Source organism: Astatotilapia calliptera, chromosome 4, assembly GCF_964374335.1.
Source record: "Astatotilapia calliptera chromosome 4, fAstCal68.1, whole genome shotgun sequence".
Taxonomy (NCBI): domain Eukaryota; kingdom Metazoa; phylum Chordata; class Actinopteri; order Cichliformes; family Cichlidae; genus Astatotilapia; species Astatotilapia calliptera.
In genome coordinates, this window is record NC_137425.1 from 20,447,508 (window position 1) to 20,468,554 (window position 21,047).

Sequence of the window (21,047 nt, forward strand, 5' to 3'; positions counted from 1 at the left end):
GAAAAGGAATCATGTGTTTATTCACTGTAATGTGGTGTTAGTTTGTTTCTATGTGTCAATATTGTAATATATAGTACATAACAAGAATAATTGATTTTATAAACATTTCTAAATTCAATTAATTATCCCACTCGTTCCCCTGCTGTCTAGCACCACTTTCTCTGTGTAAGCTTCTTGCAATAAATTTAATTTAATACACACTATGAAGTGTCATGACTTGGTGTCCCGGGTAAATCAAACTAGCAGGGGAAACAGTTTGGAGCTCCAAGATTATCATAATTTCCAGCAATGTAACAAGCTGTACAGGAGAGCTATACAAGATATTGCCTTATCCATATTTTGTCTCACTCCTACTCGTAATGCCACTGAGTTTCTAGTAAATGCAAGTAATTCAAATGTAAATTTAAGATCCAACATTTGTCACTGGCTGAAATAAACAGAGATGAATAGTTTTCCCTGCTATATACAAAACTTACAAATGATGTGACATCATTTGTTTCCCCTTTGTGATAGAAATATGTATAACTCTACCTTTTCTTGTGCTCATAACTGCATTTGTGCCAACCAGCCAAGTCAGTCGCTAACGGTGTTTAATGAAGAGCATTTAATGTTGTTGTCATTCAAAGAAGTGTTACGTTTGCTTAGAATGAAAATCTGTCTCTCATCCACTTTTGATTTGCACTTTAGTTTTTATCAGTTGAGCTCGGAGAAGTATTCTCCAGGTTTAGTTTCCTAAACAATAACTTCAAGTTCAGTCAAGTTCACTGCACACCTCGCTGCAAATTTGAGGAACCTACAGATAGTCCCGCCATGACTGGGAAACATTTCTCAAAATATTTATACAAAACTATGCTATTGTCATGCATTTTATTACTAGGAACTGCAATTGTAACATGACAGCTGTTTTTCCATAAAACTCAGTGATCATCTCTGGAGAGCCTGAAACGTCCACGGACGAGCTTCACTACTCTGTACTGCTGGTCCTCCACCTGCCTCAGCGGTGTCCTCATATCAGCAGGATGACAGTCATAGGTCACTTCATGTGGCGATGTTCAAAACAAGCATCAAAGGTTAAATCTCAGATTCTCTACGAGAGGGCGTTTCGTGTTCGGTAAATGACGACTCATTCACTAACTCAGATGGACACTCTCTGTCCTGCTCTTTCTCCATGTCTCCCTCATCCTCCTCATCCCTGCTGATGAAGGCCAGCTCATTCTCATAGCAGAAAGAGTTGGCGGCAGATGTTGGGAATTTTCTCTCCTCCATGTCTTTGGCGCTGCACCTAGGGGTGGATGGTACTTCAAATGTTTTGTGAAAGTAGGCGTAATCTATCCTGTACTGGTTCTTCTCCTCGAAAATGACGGGCTCAAAGCGGTGACCCCACAAGATCTCCGAGGGCAGGTATGAGCTGCGTGCTTGCGTCGTCATGGCTGTGGCCTCCACCAGCCCTTCAAGTATAATTACTATCTCAAAGTCGGCTGCTTCGAGATCTTGTTTGCTGATGCCAAAGAGTGGACTTTCTTCATCAATTTCGTGTATGACGGTGAGCGGGGCAACCAGAAACAGGCGGTCCGTGCCTTTGTCGTATCCGACGTTCATGTCGATCTGATCCAGGGGGATGTACTCGCCTTCCTCTGTGTAGCGGGGCTTCACCAGCTGGGCTCTCACGTGAGCTTCCACGATGTGGCTCTTCCTTAGGTTTGCAACTCTGAACATGAGGCACAGCTTCCCATCGCGCATAGCGATTACTGCATTGTGGCTGAAAAGTAGCGTCTCTGCACGCTTTTTGGGCCTTGCCATCTTTGCCATGATGGCGCCAATCATAAAGGCATCAATGATGCACCCCATAATAGACTGAAAGACCACCATGAAGACAGCTGCTGGGCATTCCTCTGTGACAAAGCGAGCTCCGTACCCAATGGTTGTTTGGGTCTCAACGGAGAACAGGAAGGCTGCCACAAAGGTGTGAACGTTCATGACACAAGGAACAAAACTCTCGTCCCTTCCTTGATTGTCCATGTCACCATGGAGCAGGCCAATGACCCAGAATGCAAAGCCAAACATTAACCAGGACACCACAAACACCAAGCTGAACAGCAGGAACATGTATCGCCAGCGGATGTCCACGCAAGTAGTGAAAATGTCAGATATGTACCGCTGTGACTTCTCATCCATGTTTGTGAAATGGATGTTGCATTGGCCGGTCTTGCCGACAAACCGGCTGTGCTGTTTGCGTCGTGTGTGGATCTTTCCATTGCCAAAACTGCCCACAGCAGGCATAGTGCTCAGTCTAAAGCCTTCTTCGTCACAGGACAAGAAGCTGTGGTGGTGGTGGTGGGCTCTTCCCACACTCATGCCTCAGTGGTGCACAGCCACAGGGCTTCACGCTATCAGCCTGGCTCATACAAAACTGACCAGGCTCAGGGGAAGTGCCCAGCACTGTGAAGGTCGCTGTAAAGGAAACACAGGCAGAATATTAATACACAACATCAAATAATAGGGAAACAAAGAGAATTGTATTTTCCTTCATTTAAGCAAAGAACTGAGATAATCATACAGCTTCAGAAGGTCACATGGTTATCAGCATTGTGTATCAGATTCATTAGTCAAGCCCAGTGAAAATGATGCTCTTTTCTACTTCAATTTCCCCTTCCTGAAGTACCTTTGGCATGATTGCATTAATTTTTCTCTATTCATTTTGATGTCTTCTGCCATCCACATTACAGATATTACATTTCTTTCTCCACCAAAGCACGTCTACACTTATAAATGTGTCACTGCTGATTTCGGTTCAGCTCTCCACGTAGCTAAAATTATCATCTTCAGGGTTTTTTTTAAGTTGCTTATATGTTGCTGAAGTAAAATAAAACAGACATTTAATAGATAAAAGATTTTTAATGGTATCCAATTAAAAAAACAACAACTCTGCTTTGCTTTCATTCCACCTCTTCTGTCAGAAATTCTGCGGCATATACAATGAATGTTTCACTGTTCAACAAGGTACAGAAATAGCCAGCTAATCCAATGCCCTGCCATTTTATGTGACGTGTCTTCTGTTTCTTCCAGCTGGCAAAACTATTAGAGTCACTGGAGTACAGTGATGAGGCTGTGTGATTCCCTTGTGAGGCTGAACTGAAAAGTAATATGGGCTGAAAAAGATGGGTCAGAACAGCGGGTGCCATGGAGATAGAAATGGTTTGATGGCAGAAATCAATGGCATCACTTCAGGCGCTTAATGGGATTTTTCTTTCTGAAAAGGTGCACTTTATGTGGAGTAAACCCTTTTTTCACATGTGTGTTGGACTAAGTAATAATGTTTTACAGCATGCAGAAAGTAGATTTTCAAAGCAAAGTTTTACGAAGCTTTTGTATGACATTGCACCTCCTTCCCAACCAACGAAAAACCCTTCAACTTACTGTGATTCAGTGTTAAAAATAATCTTTGCTCTCTTATTTTCTTAACTGTATTACACCTTCAGTTGCGCAATATGCATGCAAAGGTGCATATAAAAGTTTCTTTTCAACAAAATGAGTAAATGTGTTGGAATGATCTACCCACACCTCATTTTTTGAAATGTTTTACCCAAAATGTAATAACTGTAGAGAGTTTTCATTTCATATTTGGTGCTGACTTAAACAAAATTCTGCTGTGGACAAAAATTTTGGTGACTGTTAATTTATGTTCGGGCGGTGTACGTTTAGCTGGACACTTGAACCAAACGGAAATGGAGAACACAACACAGCATTCACAGGGGGATGATAAAATGAACATAATATATACAAAGTAAGGATTTATAGTGGAATAGATAATAGAAAAAAAATATAGATATGAATCATCGCTGTATGTTTGACAACATTTGTGCAAAGTTTTGTTTGATTAGTTAAAAAAAAAAATCTGAAGAGAGCATGAAAATTTGCAGACTGGTAGATTTTTAAAAAAAAGATTCTGTCATGAATCGCTGTGCGGCAGGCAGGAGTTGGACCCAAAGTGCAGGACTCACAGACTCAGGGAGATGAACTCAAAACTCAGCTTTATTTGCTGGCAGGGAAAAAAAAAAACATACAAACTAATCTAAACTGGGAACTTGGAAACCTCACAGAGAGACACACAGGGAGATCCACACAGCATGAGGGACGACGCGACACTGACTCAGAGAAACACAGGGTTTAAATACACTGGGAAGTAACGAGGGGAATGAGACACAGAAGGAGGGCACAGCTGGGAGAAATCAGGACTGACGAGACAAGCAAAGCAGGACGCATTCACATGAGACACGGACCATCAAAGTAAAACAGGAAGTATCACACAGAGACGCGAACTTGACACAGTGGAGACAGCAACTAAGAAATACAGAGACATAAACCATAAGGCAGAGGTCTAAGAACCAAAATACACAGGGAAATACTCAGCTGGGAACACAAGAGACTAGACTAGAGAGAGTAACAAAAAACCAACCATGAGAACATAATGCACAATGCAGAGTGACAGAAAACAAGAAACTCAAACATGCAAAGACACACAATTACACAGAACAGAGGGGACACAGAGAGACATGAAGGGCAAGGGATCAAAACTAGAAGCCATAGAATAAATCACACACAAGTACAATAATACAAAAATCACAAAGAACTAAAAACGCTGGGTCAGGAGACCCAGGACCGTGACAGATTCTCTGTTGTTTTGAAACAGGGCGCGCACGCTCTGGCCAAATCTGCAGCTGACATCTTGTTTTTAATAATGGCCAACATGGTGTAGGTTCCTTAATTATTTAGAAGTCGGAAATTCTGAGTTTCCAGATGTAATTTTTTTATGGAACACCTCCTCAACTCGGATTTCCCACTCGGAGAGTCGGAACAGACCAACATACCCCGAATTAGCAAGCCAAGATGGCGGCACTGAACGTAACCAGTAGCATCTCTTCTGCTACTGTTTTATTTTTCACTCACTAAATAAGCCATACACAGAGCACTGATCAGGCTTTATTCATGAATGTGTGCACAAAATAAGTATTATACTGTATTGCTAGTGATAACTGAATGGCTTAGCTAAAAACCAAAACAAATCCTGTTTGCCCTCACTTTTTCTGGAAGGTGCTAACTCATGAGTGACGTCACTCCTGAGTTTTAACTTCAAGTTCTGAGGTATCTGAAATAGGTTACTGGTTTGAACAGGTAACTCATATACAGTAAAGCTAATGTTGAGGCCTGGGTTTGAATTTGCTCCGACGCTGTTAACCACATTTTCTTTGTTTTAGTTTTCTTATCTTATGCCTACTGTCCTATAAAGGCTAAAAAACACAAAAATATATATGTGTATTAAAAAACACCTATTAAAATGCATGTTTTGAGAGCACACTGAAAAGGTAAAAGCCTCTGCGCTTCTTTTACATGTGGCTAAAGCGTAGCTGCACCTGTGATTAGGTCTGTGTCACATCGAATTGTTTGCCATAAGACTGGTGTAAGGTTTTATGTGATATTAAAATGTTACATTGCGACATTATTGTTATAGCTGTGTCATCAGTTTACACTCCCCAGTGTGAACAACAATGCAACAAGCCCGGACGTGTCTGTGCTTTGTAAAGTAAGCAGAAAAAGAACATTGTTTTTAGTCAAGATGGAAATAACAAACTCGTTTCACCACTCAATGCTAAAAAATGTGCTGTAGAGTGCAACCAGGTTGTGAAGGACGAGATTCTAGTGCGACCCAAATGTAAACAAACAACTCAACCTAGCAATGCTAGCTGCTTTCCATGTGACAGGAAGAGCAAACGGTGACACAATGGAACAGCAGGAGTTTAGGCAGCTGGTCAAAAACCTCGACCCAAGATTAAACATCCCAGGTAGAAAATGTTTTTCATTCTTGTGCGACAAAGTGTTAAACAGTTATTTTACACCTTTACTTTAAATTTCATGGGGAAACACCACCTAGGCTACTTTTATGCTTGCATTTGATTTATGATGTTTTACTACTAGTACACTATATAATGCTACTGCTGCTGCCTAAATCTATTGAAAGTAGCTCATTGGAAAAGAAGGCTGCAACCACCATGTTTTTCTATTGTCAGAAATATTGTTATTGTAAATATTCTTGCCATATCATGATGTAATTTTAAGACTATACCACCGGCACAATTTTATTAAACTCAAGACTCGGCTATGCAAGGCAGGGCTTGGAGCTAAATGCTAACATCATCTTGCTGACTTGGTGATTGTTTCGTTTTTCACGTTAATATACAAAAATGTGTTACTGTGTTGTGTGAGCCATGATCAGAGAAACCCTGAATGCAAACTTATGTGACGTAAAAGATGATGTTAGGAATATAAATTCCACGGAGGTAAAATATGTTTTTAAATCTCTTTTTGCTGTCAGAGTCAGCTAACTTGTGAAGCAGTTTTCATCAAATTTAAATGATGATTATGAATTTTTGTGCATTTGATTGTGCTTTTCCAATGTCCTGGTGACTACTGAAGGTAAAGTTATTTTAAGGTATTGCTTTAAAATAACTGCCCACGTAAATGCCCAAATTGTTGAGTAGAGAGACTTCTAGAAACATCTAGGAAATATTATTATTATTATTATTATTATTATTATTATTATTATTATTACTAATTTTATTTATTTTTTGGTTTCCACTGAATTGAATGATGTGGCTGCATTCTGGTCTGTTGTACCTTAAATAATCTGAATTCAAAGAGCCCTTAAATAGGAGGCAGTCACATCACTGCCCTGGAAACAGAAGAGATTCAGTGGAAAACACCTCAACTACAGGTTTGCACAAGCTGTGTCCTGCTTACTTTCAGATATTTTTATCATGCTTTATGTTGTTTGGACTCTCTTTGGTATGTCTGAGAACATTACAGGAGGCTTGTCAGGTGATAAATAGGATAAGGGTATAAAAGATGCATTAAAAAACAAAAGTTAAAAATAGAAGCTGACCACACCATGGGTAGTTAGACATTAATACCCAGTACATATAACAGACCACACAGAAGTCAAGAAGGGATGTATTTGTTAGAGCTTAAAGTTCAGGATCAAGGATGACACTTATAATAACAAATCTGACCATATTTCCCCTGTGAGTGAGTGTTTCTCGAAGGTCTAGTTGCTAGGAAGCAGGATGTTGAGTGTCCAAGGGATATTAATATCTAATTATTTGTGCGACTGCTCCTTGGCTCTCTCAGGAGCCACACTCTGCCTGCTGGGCTGTGATCTTAACTCAGGAGCAGCGATGAGTCTTTTTATCTGCTGGCATTTATCACAGCAGAAACTGTTTTCACCGAAAACAGCAGCAAGAGGCAAGCGGCTTACCTTATTCGCAAGAAAACGCTGATTTCCAACTTTCCTTTTCTTCCAAATCTCCAAGCTTTTTAGCCAAGCTGCTTCATGATTGGCTTCCTTCAGTTCTTCTCTTCTTCTATCCTCCTGAGGTAGAAAAGTAAATAGCCACAGAGTGTCTTCATCTCTTTCTCCACTGAATGAGGAGAGCAATCACTCGTGCTCTAAAATACTCCAGGGTCACCCCCGGATTGATATCCAGTTGATTGGGAACAGACCAGAAATAACAAAATGGTTTTCGTGAAGCAGGGAAGTTGTAATTGTGATCTTCAAAAACCGAACGGCACCTTGATGGCAGTCATCCCAAATCAAATGAATGTAGTGGTCACGTGGCCTGTTGAGTCCAGTCCAATCAAAAAAGTCAATTCTTCACAGCTTATTTTAGAGTCTTGGGAGAGTCGACAGTCTCTCTTCTTCCACGTGTCTCACACTTTCTGAGTATATCTGCTATCTGATCTCGTTCTGCTGCAGATCCCACTCTGTATCCCACATCTAGTGAACTATTGCTCACTGCTCAGCTCCAATCCTCCCCCTCCCTTCCACAGTGTCACTGTAGATACTTGGCATTTGGAGACTACATGCGCTTCCCCTACAAAGTGTTGACAGTCAGGTGATCATCAGTGGCGTTGAAAGAACCGACTGGCTTATTCAGGGCTGTTGTGTACCACAGAGCGATGGGGGACACACTGGTTTCTTTGGGTTGTGTTTTTTTATGACAATGTATTTGATTATACTTTGGCAGAATCGCCTAAAGAACACACCACACTGCTTCTGCATGAGTAAACTTCTTATTTCCAAATATAGATTATACTTCATATGTATACCCTATTTTCTAACTAGAATCTAGCAGATCACCGAGTGGGTAGTCTCCATTTTTACTCAGTGAGAAAGCAGAGCAGCTCTTGTTGAATATGCTGGACTTTGAAGAGACCATGTAGGCAGTTTCTGAATTTTGTGTGCGTGCCTGAGTGAATGAGGACGTCTGTCAGCGTCTTGTACATTGCAAGGCCACTGAGAAGTTGTTAAAGGTTGCACTTGAAGCTTAAAGCAGTTATACCTATGGATGGTATCAGCATGCCTACGAAGTTGAAATGAGACTATGTTGCGAATTTCTTACAATAGTTACCATTTGAATTCAGTGTGTTTGGGTGATTCATTCATTACTTAGCAACTGAACTCAAACCGCTAATCCCAACAGGAATATCAATGTTTTTAAAGGTGTGTAACCATGATTAGACAAAGCAGCATTTTGAAATGATGGTCATATGATGAGTCACGTGAGTTTGCAAGGTTGTTATCTTACAGTATAAAATGCCTTCACACGACTGGTGTTGTGATTGTGGGAGAAAACTGGAGTAACTGGAGTGAACCCACGCAGACACCGGGAGATCACGTAGATGCCACACAGACTGGGTTTGAACCAGCAAAGCCAGGACTGCTAACCAGCAGCACTGCTAACCACAGCACAACCATGCTTGCATAAACATATCTAGAAAAAATTCAATTGACTGTCTAAGTTCTAAATAAAAATAGACTGGGCTTCAAATCATTTAAGGTATATTTATAGTTCAAAAAAAGAATATCTGATGTTCAGACTGACAAATGGTTTAGATGATTTGGATGGCTTTAAAAAACAAAATCAACTTCTGGAAATTGGGGGTTTCATTTTCTGAGCCATTAAAAGAATCAGAGAAACCTGAAAAGCAGCACTGACCTTCATGACTGGATGACCTCTTATGGTCTGACTAATGAAAATCTGAAATTCTGGTAATTCTGGTCGCTGCGTCCTCTGTAGGAGGAGAGTCTGTGGAGGTTACAGGTTAAAAGCCAGCATGTTATGAGCGGTGCATTAGTGCCCAAGGCAGTGATAGCCTGCACCTATGTGAACGTCTAATTACTGAATATATGCAAATCTTAGAGCAACATATGCTGTCTTCCAGAGGGTATCTTTTCAGGTAAGGCCTCACTTATTTGCTAAACTGGAATTTTCACATATTACAAAGTGTGGCTCAGCAGTCTGCCTCTAGTCCACAGATGTGAGCAAGTGAAAACATTTAGAGATTATGAAAGAAAACAGAGCAAAGGAAGCCCATCTCTGCTGGGCAGCTGAAATCTTATAACATGCAAGAACTGCAAAACATTTGGCTTCCAAAACTGCAGCAGCTGCTCCTCCAAGTTCTATAAAATTTGCAGAGTGCTACTGAAAGGGAAGATGATGCAACACAGGGGTAAACGTGTGCTTGTACATGTATAATTTTTTTTACAAATATTGTGATTGTAATGTATTTAAACACAATTTACGTGTGTTTGTGTTAAAAATTGCATGGTTGGACTGAACATGGGTTATCTACAAGCTGTGTGTAGCTGTCCAGCACTTTGCAATTCTCAAACAAGACAAAAACAGGATTATCTTTCCAGTGCTAGCCTAACCCAGGTTCACTGGAGAACGTCACAGAGCAGAGGGATCGGTGGAAGGTTTACGTGCAACGAGCCACTATGATGGCCTGCAAGGAAGCTAAGGCGAGATGGCTTCGGTATCAGTTTTCTAAATATAATAGGAAATAATATTTGACCTTTGTGAGTGTTAGTCCCACTGGATCTGTTTTGGGTGCAAGCATCTTGCATGTGATTCACTGGCTCGCATACAAGATAATGCACACAAAAAAACAACATTCATGAAGAATTGGCCAGACTACAGACAAACACAAGCACTACAGATCTTAGCTCTCTAAGTGCTCATAATTATTACTGTACATGTACACTATGAAGTCTTACTATGATGTCAGACCTGTAAATAGGTTATGGGTTCAGTTAGGGGATGGCGGCCCCAGATGGGGATGTGGAGTGTGCTATCAGGACAAAGTGTGTCCAGTGCCCGGCCTATACTTCATACCCAGCGAGTTATTTAAAGAGCCCTTCTCTGCAGCAGGATAAAGTGGGCCAGGCTCGACTGCACTGATAAACATACAAGTGTTTGATCACCTTTAAGATTCTCAGCTCAATGCTGATCAGCACACTACACTTTCATTTCAGGTGTTTCACCATGTTGTGGTTATCCCTGTGTGGATAAGGGCACACGGTTTTTACTCAAGCTCCGTTAAACAAAACTATTACTGCTATTATGCAGTAATAACCCAGCAATACTCTATACTGCTGTACTGGTGGTAGCTTGTAATGTGCTCCTTGTTAAAAACAGCAGGGAGAAACGAAGTCAGAGTAGTTAGGGTGTAAACTTTGCAAAGCTCCAAGACAAGCTTGTTTCATGCAGCAGTGATCAAGGAAGAGAGAGAGCAAACATGAAGGATGAGATGCAGTACAAAATATCTGTTGGCAGCCAACACAAACTGTTCGTGAGTGGGGAAGAGAGGCGTTGTTCACCCAACTGACAGAAACAAAAAGCTGAAATACACAAGATACATGAAAGTAGCTGTTCTCCAACCTCCCTGTTCCAGTTAGTGAATATGCTTCAGACCTGCATAATGAACATAATAATAAAGCACTCTCAGTTCCAGTAACACATAGAGGCAATGATGGCTCCACACTGGAGGTTGAATCCAGGTCACTCTTTACTGTACTCAGTCAAAAGCCTAATTAAATCTTTGTTTCCCTTATTCTGCCCTATACAAGTGAATAATGAAAGAGTGTGGATTTTTTTAAATCACATTATTTCCCTCAGTCATTAGATATAAAATAAATAAATAAATAAATAAATAAACCACGGTCTGGTCTGTCAAATCACAAACAGATCTCATGAACCAAACTTGTTTAGTTTGTTCTTGGTATATTTTCCTTACAGCACAAACACCCATCAGCCGCATCACCACCCCTGGTCCCAAGGCTGGTATGCTCAGGTGAACAACGAAGGATTTATCCATTGTCGTGGAAACGCTGACGAGTTTGAGTTAAGTTGCATGTAGGTCACACGCCTCTAGACCTGATTTTATAACAGTGTGGTTCAAATCAAAGTGGGAATGAAGTTTGTGCAGCTCTGTGCCGATTTGAGAACACAAACTTGGGCTCCCGTCGCACAAATAATCAAAGCCGTGGTCCCGTCAGCAGCACTGAAGTGTATCACTGGAGAAGCGGACTGTGCAGGTCTCCGAGCCAGTTGCGGTAATTGATCTTTGCATGGCTAAATGGGCCACTTATTTTTACAGCTCGAGCAGGTGCACCTGTGTACTGGTGTTTCTTCACCAGTTGCTGATCAGTCATGAGGGCCTGGTGAGTTTGTGGGGCAGGACTAAGAACAAACCCTGCAGGTGCACATGAAAACACACACACACAAATACAGTGAGGAAACTTTATGTTTTCCAGTCACTATTACTCTGATGTAGCAATTTGAATACATTTTACATAGTTATTTGAAGAGAGGATCATTTTAAAAAGTACATGGTAATGGTTTTATTGCCATGAAGAATGATTTCTAAACAGGTTTTGTATTTAAATTCAGTTCTTGGTTGACACTGAGTGTCTAGTAACTGTTCTGAATGATGAGGATGGAGAAGATTAGGAATGAATGCATCAAAGGGACAGCTCAGGTTCAGCCCTTTGGAGAGAAAGTTCGAGGGACAAAGCCGAGGTGGTTTGGACACGTGGAGAGGAAAAGAGCAGGAGGAAAAGAGGATGACCACAGTGATGGAGAACATGGAGATCATCTGCTTTGGCAGCCAAAAGAAGAAAACTGAGTAGATGTAGAAGTATTTAGAGGACTGTCATGAATCATCTACTTTATGAGCTTTAATTAATGCAGCAATATAAACTCAAAAATTATATATACCAGGAACTCTGTCACCCTGCTGATACAAAAAGAAACGGGGCATTAGGATCTGGAATAAAATGCTTAAATTACAAAGAAATTCAGTTAATGTTTATCTGATGGTACTTTTCTGCATTCAATTCCATCAGTTTTGCCAACAGCACTTGCTGAAATGCCACATGAGAGTTGCAGCAAATACTTAACTTTTCAGTAAGAAAGCATATTTGTCACTTTAGGACGCAAAATCTTACTTTGTGTCCAAAAATAAAACGAACATGGATTTTCACACACCAGCTTACAAATTACATCCATGATGCATAACACAAAGAATCAGCTTTGGTATTTCAAAGTGTCAACTACCATGACTGGAGTTTCACAGGCAGTCACAGGGAAGGAAAGATGGGTGTTGGGTTTTAATGAGGTGCGATGTTCCTTTTTGGAAATGCGACTCCAAAGAACAGGGTACCTTCAAAGTTATGTGCTCTGCAAAAGCACTGAGAGCTGTGACATAGACAGAAATGTGATCTCTGGAGATGTGGGTCAGTGTTTCCCAAAAATAAAGCTTAAAAACATGTTTTAAAAAGCCCTTAGAAATGCTCTGCTGATTACACTAATTAATTAATAAATACATTTTAGCATACATAAATCTTCAGGAGCTATCTGAGCTGTGTTTGAGTAATATGAACCAAGTCTGTTTAGTAAGACAGTTATTTTAGAAGTAATTAGAAGACTGTTTCTACCTTGGAAGAGACACACAGTTTGATCCTGAGCTGTGCAGCAGCAGGTTTTTGGTGACCAGACACCCTGGCTTCATCCTGTAACCCTAACAGCTCGGCTATATCTACACACGGGATGTCCTGTGAGTAGTTAAATGAACATTTCTGCATAAACATAAAGTCTAGTCAACTTTTTTATGCTTTGGAAAGATTTTTTTTGTTCTGGAGTAATGTATGCTACCGGTATGTTGCCTGATCCAGACTAGCAGGGGCGTCAAATATAAATCCCGGGGGGCAGAGGTAGCCCAGCAAAGGCATAAATTGGAAAATATAAAGGAGGGCATAAATTTTTGGACTTTTAAATTTATTTTTAAAAGTTTTACAGCTTTTTCTTCTGATACTTAGCTTCCCCTCAGTCATTCACACTACATCGAAATAGTTAATCAACAGATAAACAATTAAATGACACAAAAGTTCCTTTTTTTCATTGTATACTAAATTTTGTTTAGAAAAAAGAAAAAAAAACATCAATCAACTAAAACTTTATGTTTTATAAACATGGAAGAGTCTGGCCATTGAGCAACCAGAATGTTTTCTGTGTTTCAAACATTTATCATGCGGAAAAACTGAGACATGCTGTTGAAATTATACTTCTTTATCTTATATTAGGACATCATAATTTATTGAATATGTAGTTAAATGTCTTTTCACTGACAGGAAGTGGAATTTCACTCATCCGGTCCACTTAAGTGTAAAGTGGTCTGTATGTGGGCCTCAATGTAAAATGAGTTCAGTTAACTTTATTTTTTTGCGTCATTTGTCCTCAAGGGGCAGTTTCCAGGTAACATTATAAGATCACTAGAGTCACATTTTACATGCTGAGGTCAGATGCCTCTAATGGTTTTCTCATAAAAACATTAGAAGTTTAAATGTTTAAGTGGGTAATTTTTAATTCGATGGTAATAACACGTCTCTAAAATGTTGTGACAGGACTGGGAAAATCGGCTGGAAAATTAAGTGGTGGTAAAAAAAAAATTCAGCAGTATGAGGAAGTTTGAGGATCATTAGGTTAAATTAGTGATTGGGTATAAAAAAGACCGTCTTAAGAGAGGCAGAGTTTCATTAAACTGCAAAAAAAACCCTACGTCTACAAATTATGGAACCTTTTCAGAATAATGTGTCTCAATGTAAGATTACAATGACTGTGAATATGTCATCATCAGTACAGAGAATCTCTGCATTCTGTTTTTAATCACATTTTACACAATTTTCTTGCTTTTTTAAAAAAAAAATTGGGCTGTACTTTACATCAGTTAAATATAAGTAAATCTTTATTGCTCTCCACTTGTTTTAATTTGTCTGTTTAAGGCCATCGTTTTCTTTTTTCTGATTGATCAAACAATTTAATAAATCACTGATAAAATCAACAAATTCACTGATTATAAGTGACTAATAGTTTTAGTTCAGCTGTCATAACACAGCGAGACACAAAAATAGATGATGTGTCGCTGTCACAAAAGGTAAGTCAGATAGACAAGGAGACACATAAGATCTAAGCAATATATAAGCAACAAATTATAGTAAGGTGTAAACACTGTGCTTTGGTGTACTGTTTAACAGATCATACAAGGAAACCATGTTTCCCTTTCCTCCTTTCATTACCAGAGTTGATGTTAAATGATATTACCCCATTCTAAACTGTTTTTCTTCCTTTTGCAGGGTAATTATGATTTTAAAGTCCCTTTTTCTTCCTGAAAGCGTAAGATTGTGTACATTGTGTGAAATCCAGTCAGTGTTATTTTGTTTGTAGGAAAAATCAAAACAAGCACAGAAACACTGACTTTAGTTAATGGTTGTTTAAAAAATAAGAAAACAGAGATCCACATTATTTTTGACCAACCTTGTTTTACTTGAAAGCTCATTTATTTGATGTCATAAAGCAGCTGTTTCGAATAAATATGAAGGTAATAAAAGTACAGTAGCATCTCTTCTCTTTCAGGAATGTATTTCCTCTGCTGGAAGGGTAAATGTTGCGTTATGTGGCCTATAATGTCAAATACAAGTGATCCAATACGCTTATGTGAGCTGTGTTTCAATAAAAATACAGTTTGTCTTTAAGTTACAAAACCTCTGTGTAATGCACTGAATGCATGTGTAAAATGACCTGTGTTTGTTGCGCCCTCTAGTGTCCTGTTCTGATCATTCAACACACAAAAAGGTTATAATAAAACAGATTTCTGAAAAGCTCTGATGTCAGCTGGTCATCTTCTCTGGATCAGAATGACTCGAACAGCTTCATCCTTTCTTGGACAGAAAGGCCCTCTTTTAAACTCTGAGGAATGAAGAGATGCACAAAAATGATTTAAATAATAAATCTTATCTGTTAAATGTCTTTTGTCATGATAGAGGGCAAAAGTTGTAGTCATGTGATAGAGAAAGTGAACCCCTATAAAAAAAACCTGACTACACCTCTTCATTTAACTACTTGAACCATCTTTAGCGGCAATAACTTGAAGTAATCAGTCTCTGCATGACTTTATCAGTCTCTCATGTTGTTGTGGAGCAATTTTAGCCCACTCTTCTCTACAACATTGCCTCAGTTCATTGAGGTTTTTTGAGGGGGAGTATTTTTTTATACACAGCTTTTTCTTAATTTGTCTCCACAGCTCTTTGGCCAAGTTGAGGTTTGGATCTCCTGCTGTGCCTCGGATCATTGTCCAGTTACGGGACCCAGTTTGAGCCAAACATTAGCTGCCAGAGAGATGGCCTTACATTTCACCTTAGAATAGTTCATGGTAGAATCAATGAGTGCAAGATGCCAAACTCCTCATCCCTCCTTCACCGTGCTGGCAGTTGGTATGAGGTGTTTACGATTATATGCTCTGTTTGGTTTTCTGGTGCTCTGCATTACGGCCAAACATCTCAATTTTGGTGTCCCAGAAGTCTTGTGGTTTGTTTAGATACATCTTTGCAAACCTAAACTGAGCTGCCAGGAGTCCACGCTGGACGCCCACTCCTGGGAAGATTGTGGCATTGTGCTATAACACACCTGAATCCTGCAGACCAGCAAACTGAGACAAATTCTGATTACATGGAGTTGCTCACTCTTGCTGATGATCAGGTAAGTAGCAGCCAGAAGCTTTGATTAGCAGCTTCTGACTGCTACTTACCTTCTTCATTTCTATGGAATTAATAAGAGGAATCTGTAAGTGCGCTTTTTTAAAGTGTTTGCAGACAAGATTGCAACAGTAGAATCTACTTTTTAAAGATTTTAAAACTGATACTTTTGCTTTCTGGTCAAACTGAAGACACATCAGCTCTTACCTTCGATCTGACATCTCTTATTTGTCGCACGAGGGATGATTTCTTTGGAAAAGTAGCAGTGTTTGCCTTTCCCTCAGAGTCATCTGAGGGGGGGAAAGAGGAAAGACAAAACAGTATATACTTGAGTTTAACTTTATTACCTATGTGCTGATAAATGATATCAGGCTTCACACTGAGGCAGCACACTTTGTATGAATGTCACACACTTCACACTTTCACATTGTGAAACGTGTCTCACCGTGGCTCGGCCCTGCAGTGACTCTTCTTGGAGACCAGGTGGAGAACTTAAAATCTTCACCAAGCCTATTGACATGTTGGTGGGGTTCACCTTGGCTGTTTGTATAGGGGGTCTTGAGCCTATTCTCAGCATATATTTTGTCCTGTGTGACACACACACACACACACACACACACACACACACACACACACACACACACACACACACACACACACACACTTTGGATTAGGTTATATATATTACTACATACAGGATATTAGGTTAAATTGTAAATTAAACATGGTTGATGTGGATCACTTGTTTTTTTGGGGGGGGTTTGTTTTTGTTTTTTTGCTGTTATATTTATCCACTAATTCCAGTAAATAAGTAAATATAAAGCACGACATAAAAGTTGACATATAACAAAAGTCTAGTCTAACAAAGTTAAAAAAGATAATAATAAATTAAAATTACTACCATCTGAGCAATCTTCAACTCTTCTCTGAGAGAATGAGATTCCTGTCTGAGAAACTGAATTTCTGCCTCCCTCGACCTCAGAATCACCTGTAACATAGATTAATCGTATCAACACACACACACAGCCTATAATTTCCGTCTAACTATATTAAATATAAATGAGATGAGCAGATAAGGAACTGGACTATTGCTGTTGCTGATGCCTGTTTGGAATAATTAAACATACAGGAGCTGTATTTTCTGGACTCTGTTGTATGGACAGCAGGGAGCACTCCCTCTCTGTGCGTCTCTCCTGAGATGCTGATATAAGCTCAGTGAAAAGAAGTCTGTCTACCTGTTTCTTTTTGAGTTCCTGGTTTTCTTTTTGGCACTGCATCATTGATTTTCTCTCATCTTGCAGTTCCTCTCTGAGCTGAGAGTTTTCCAGGCATTTCTCGGTGTGCTGAACCGACAGCATCTCCAGCTCCTTCTGCAATAACTGGATCTCCTTCCTTTGATGACAAAGCAAAGCACAGATGATGACGAACGGGAAAGCAAGCAGTTGTCTCTTCCTCCATGATCTGCGCTGGTTTATTAATTCATGAATCTTATTGCAAGTAAAGACTGTGTTTTAAAACAGCTATTATAAAAGAATGTGTATTTGTCATTTGCCGTCTGTGTTTAACAGATTTCCAATGATGACCACTCTCATTACAGTTTTTTACAGACGCTAGGACACATTTCTCAATACTTAGGTCACTTTTGCAAAACTCCTCACACGGTGAGCACAACAGAAGTCTATGTGGGCTAAACTGAGGATCAGTTATCATTGTTTTGGCACAAAATGCATTCAATGACTACATCTCTCAAATTTCATGAATTATTTTCTCACTCAGACACAACAACTGCCAAAAATCTTTGTACGTACAGGACATTTTGCATGTGCTTACATACTGTTTTCAAAACTGTTAAACTTATGGCCAAAACAATAACACAATGCAAAACTTAAAAAGACAGCAAAATTCAACAACAATATTTTATTGAAACATATTTTAAATCTAAAAATGCAGTTTACATCCCACAGATTTACAATCTTGTTACAGTTTTTTCTGATTGCTTAAGCACATTTTTTGTAACTATTGGCTAATTTTGCAAAACTCTTCACACAAATAAGAAAACCTGTCACCCAATCATCAAAACATTGTAGTTCTCTTGCAAAAGCAAACACAGCTAGATTAACTCTTCACACCTTCGTAAAAATGGTGTTTCCGTATCAAACAGTACACACAAGCCATCATCTACTAAGCACACAATGCGCCAACTGCACACTGATGGTATGAATACAAAACACATCTGGCTTTTGCTTTCTCTGCGCACAAGGTAGGCTATGTCAGTTTGAGCTCATACTTCTGTCATAGATCCATAAGCATAGAGGGATCCAAACTTCAAGTACTGGTGTTTATTCAAACACATCAAAACAAACACAAGTGTTTATTTCCAAGTATAGGATTATTTGCAATCGCCATAATGACTATATGGGTTACTTGGTCTGCAGTGAACATGCTTCCTCTGCCCCCAGCATCTGGTCATCTAGAAATTCTGTAAAGTAACAATTTCAGTATTTTTACATCAATGGTATTGGTGTGTTTCTCATTGGCATATGGCAGTGCTACAAATCTTTGTGCGAAGTGACTGTACTAACCGATTCTCAATTCAAGATGTCCTTATGGTACTTGCTACAGTGTAGCGGCTCGAGTTAGGCTGGACCCGTTGGCCAGCTACCCTCAGGGTCATTCCACGGTTGATTACATGGTCCACTATTGTAGCTCTGATGTCATCAGCAATTCTATTTCTTACTCTTCCTACCCTTCCTCTCCCCCCTCCTCATCTTCCTCTCCCCCCTCCTCGTCTTCCTCTTGCTCCTCCTTGTCCTTGTCGTCCTCTTCATCCTACTTCTTCACCTCCACGTCCTCTTCCTCGGCCTCCTCTACTTCTCACTCTTTCTGCTCCCTCCATTGTACTCCGCACACACAGCTTACCTGTATTATAGTGCTTAGGCTGATTGCAAAGTGAACTAATTATCTAAGAAAGTTTTCACATGTGAAAGTGTGCCAGACAGTTGGCAAATTAGTGTTAATGATAGCCATACATGTGTATACTTTTGCTAGGAGTGTGTTGGAAATTTGGTAATTGAGTGTTGTGCAGTGAATTGTGCCTACCGTTTTGCAAAGTGTGTGTTACAAAATTGCAAACTGAGTGCAAAGCAGTTTTTGTGCTTTTAGTTTTGCAAACTCAGTGAGTGGTTTTGCTATAAGTCTGAATAGTTTTAGAGATTGTGCTACAGGAATCACAGTTAGGGTTTAAGCATTCAGAAAAAACTGTAAATGAAAATGATGTTGCACACAGAGGGAAAAAATAGCACGAATTAACCTGCAGTTCTAGAAACATTTCATACCATTAACACTGTTACCTGCTCACGATATGAAGTACAGGTAACAAGTACAAATGCAGTACAACACCTCTACAGTAAATGCTGCAATAAAATACAAGCTGGTTTTTTTTTTGGGGGGGGGGGTTGGGGTTGGCAAACATTTTGAAACCACACGTCACTCACTCGTATTCGCCGTGGAGCAGCGTGACATCATCGCTTTCCATGATGCGCTGGGACTGTCTGCTTTTCTCTAGCTCCAGTTTGTGAGCCCTCCTCATTGCCACAATAGCTGTCGAGAAGCAGAACTTACTTTCAGTACTGCCTTGGTGGAATTATTCCTATCAGGCATAACTCTAATATAGCATTCTTACAACTAATTAATCAAATGTATTATTAATTAGTATTAAACACAACTTAGCAATAAAAATGTTTTGACAACAGTGCATTTATGTTCCATGTTTTCTTGCTTGCCTGCCATTGTCGCGGCTGTCTCCTCCTGCAGGAGCTGCTCTTTCTCCTTCAGAAGTTCAGCCACCTCCTTCTGATGCTGCTGCTGCAAGTCTTCTATCAGATCCCTGTGCATTTCCTCCACAGCAGTCAACTCCTGTTCACAGGAAGCCTATAATGATATTTAAAGGTGGTTGTTGTGCGATATGAGTGGCTCTGTGGTGTGACGGTTTTCACATTTGCCTAATAGGTTTAATTTTAGGAGGATACCCAAATCCATCGGGTGGTGTGTCAGGAGGGGGAGGTAGCTGCTGCGACGACCTTTGTGAATAAGAGAGCAGCCAAAAATAACTTTTGTGCTTGATATAGTCTATATACACTCAAAACGGCTTTCTTAAACATAACAAAGAGTTAACTGTACTCAAATGGCCTCCACAATCGCCACATCTCAATCCAGCAGAGCACCTTTGTATCAAGTATTTATTTATTGTCATTGTCAAAGAACAATGAAATTGCGTTTGGAGCTTCTGTACAACCCGTTAAAATAAATAAATAAATAAAATTATAGTGTACTATAAATTATAGTAAAAAACAATTTTCCACAAACTGCAGACAATTTTTTTGTTTCCTTGCCAGCTTTAGTCAGGCATTGGAAAAATCTCATTAAATACATTTTTTTAAATCTACCAAGATACAAATTTTTATACCCTATAATTAGTTTGGGATTTGGTGAAGCAGGAGATTCGTGTCATGGATGTAAAGCCGACAAATCTGCAGGAAATGTGTGATGCTGTCACATCAATAGGGACTAAATTTACATCACTGTGAATCTGTGCCATGATATAAGGCAGGTCTGAAGGCAAAAGCATGCCCAACTCTGTACCAGCCTGGGGTACTAACAAAGTGGCTGATTATTATATATGTAAAGTGTAGAGAAATCTACACCAGCAGCCATAACACTGAAACCAGCAACAGGTAAAATCAGTATCATTTATTTATTTAGAATTCAATGTTCTGCTGAGAAATCTTGGATGCTGCGGTATATTCATTGACTAGCTGGGACCACATCCTCATTTAGATTTAACAGCATTTCTAATAGGTAATGGCAGATGGAGTAAGCATGAATTGAGGGGAAGGCAGAAGTCAGTGCTGATTTCCCAGGAGGAGGGAAACCAAAATCAAGCAGGTGGTTTTACAGTTGTGGCTGATTGAGTGATTGTATTTTTACTTTTAGGAATAGTGTTTGTTCCATAGTTACATTGTAGCCTTGCTAATTCTGATGTAACCCTAATTGATTTAAGGCTTCAACTAAGTAAAGTAATGAATAAAGTGATGAAAGTAGAATTTGAACTTGATAGAGAAAA

The 21,047-nt window shown here is 39.6% G+C and overlaps 2 protein-coding genes and 1 long non-coding RNA gene across 5 annotated transcripts in view; 1 reads left to right on the top strand and 2 right to left on the bottom strand.

The window, feature by feature from the left end:
- kcnj12b (potassium inwardly rectifying channel subfamily J member 12b) lies at window positions 1-7,829 on the bottom strand. Its single transcript, XM_026165385.2, has 2 exons — window positions 7,310-7,829; window positions 1-2,451 (listed from the first exon to the last, which is right to left on the bottom strand). The coding sequence occupies exon 2, from the start codon at window positions 2,353-2,355 to the stop codon at window positions 1,072-1,074; it is 1,284 nt and encodes a 427-aa protein (XP_026021170.2). The 5' UTR covers window positions 2,356-2,451; window positions 7,310-7,829; the 3' UTR covers window positions 1-1,071.
- Window positions 5,631-17,448, top strand: LOC145428292 (uncharacterized). Its single transcript, XR_013908566.1, has 2 exons — window positions 5,631-5,840; window positions 17,227-17,448. It is a non-coding gene; the product is annotated as an uncharacterized LOC145428292 (long non-coding RNA).
- LOC113020997 (uncharacterized) overlaps window positions 14,694-21,047 on the bottom strand; it is a 15,664-nt gene continuing 9,310 nt past the window's right edge. For all 3 annotated transcript variants that reach the window (XM_026165340.2, XM_026165341.2, XM_026165339.2), the window contains exons 11-17: window positions 19,708-19,855; window positions 19,420-19,525; window positions 17,161-17,317; window positions 16,827-16,913; window positions 16,371-16,512; window positions 16,133-16,215; window positions 14,694-15,140 (exon numbers count right to left, since the gene is read on the bottom strand). In XM_026165340.2, coding sequence (XP_026021125.2) covers window positions 15,084-15,140; window positions 16,133-16,215; window positions 16,371-16,512; window positions 16,827-16,913; window positions 17,161-17,317; window positions 19,420-19,525; window positions 19,708-19,855 — 780 coding nt within the window. In that variant the 3' untranslated portion in view covers window positions 14,694-15,083. The remainder of the gene's footprint in view (window positions 15,141-16,132; window positions 16,216-16,370; window positions 16,513-16,826; window positions 16,914-17,160; window positions 17,318-19,419; window positions 19,526-19,707; window positions 19,856-21,047) is intronic.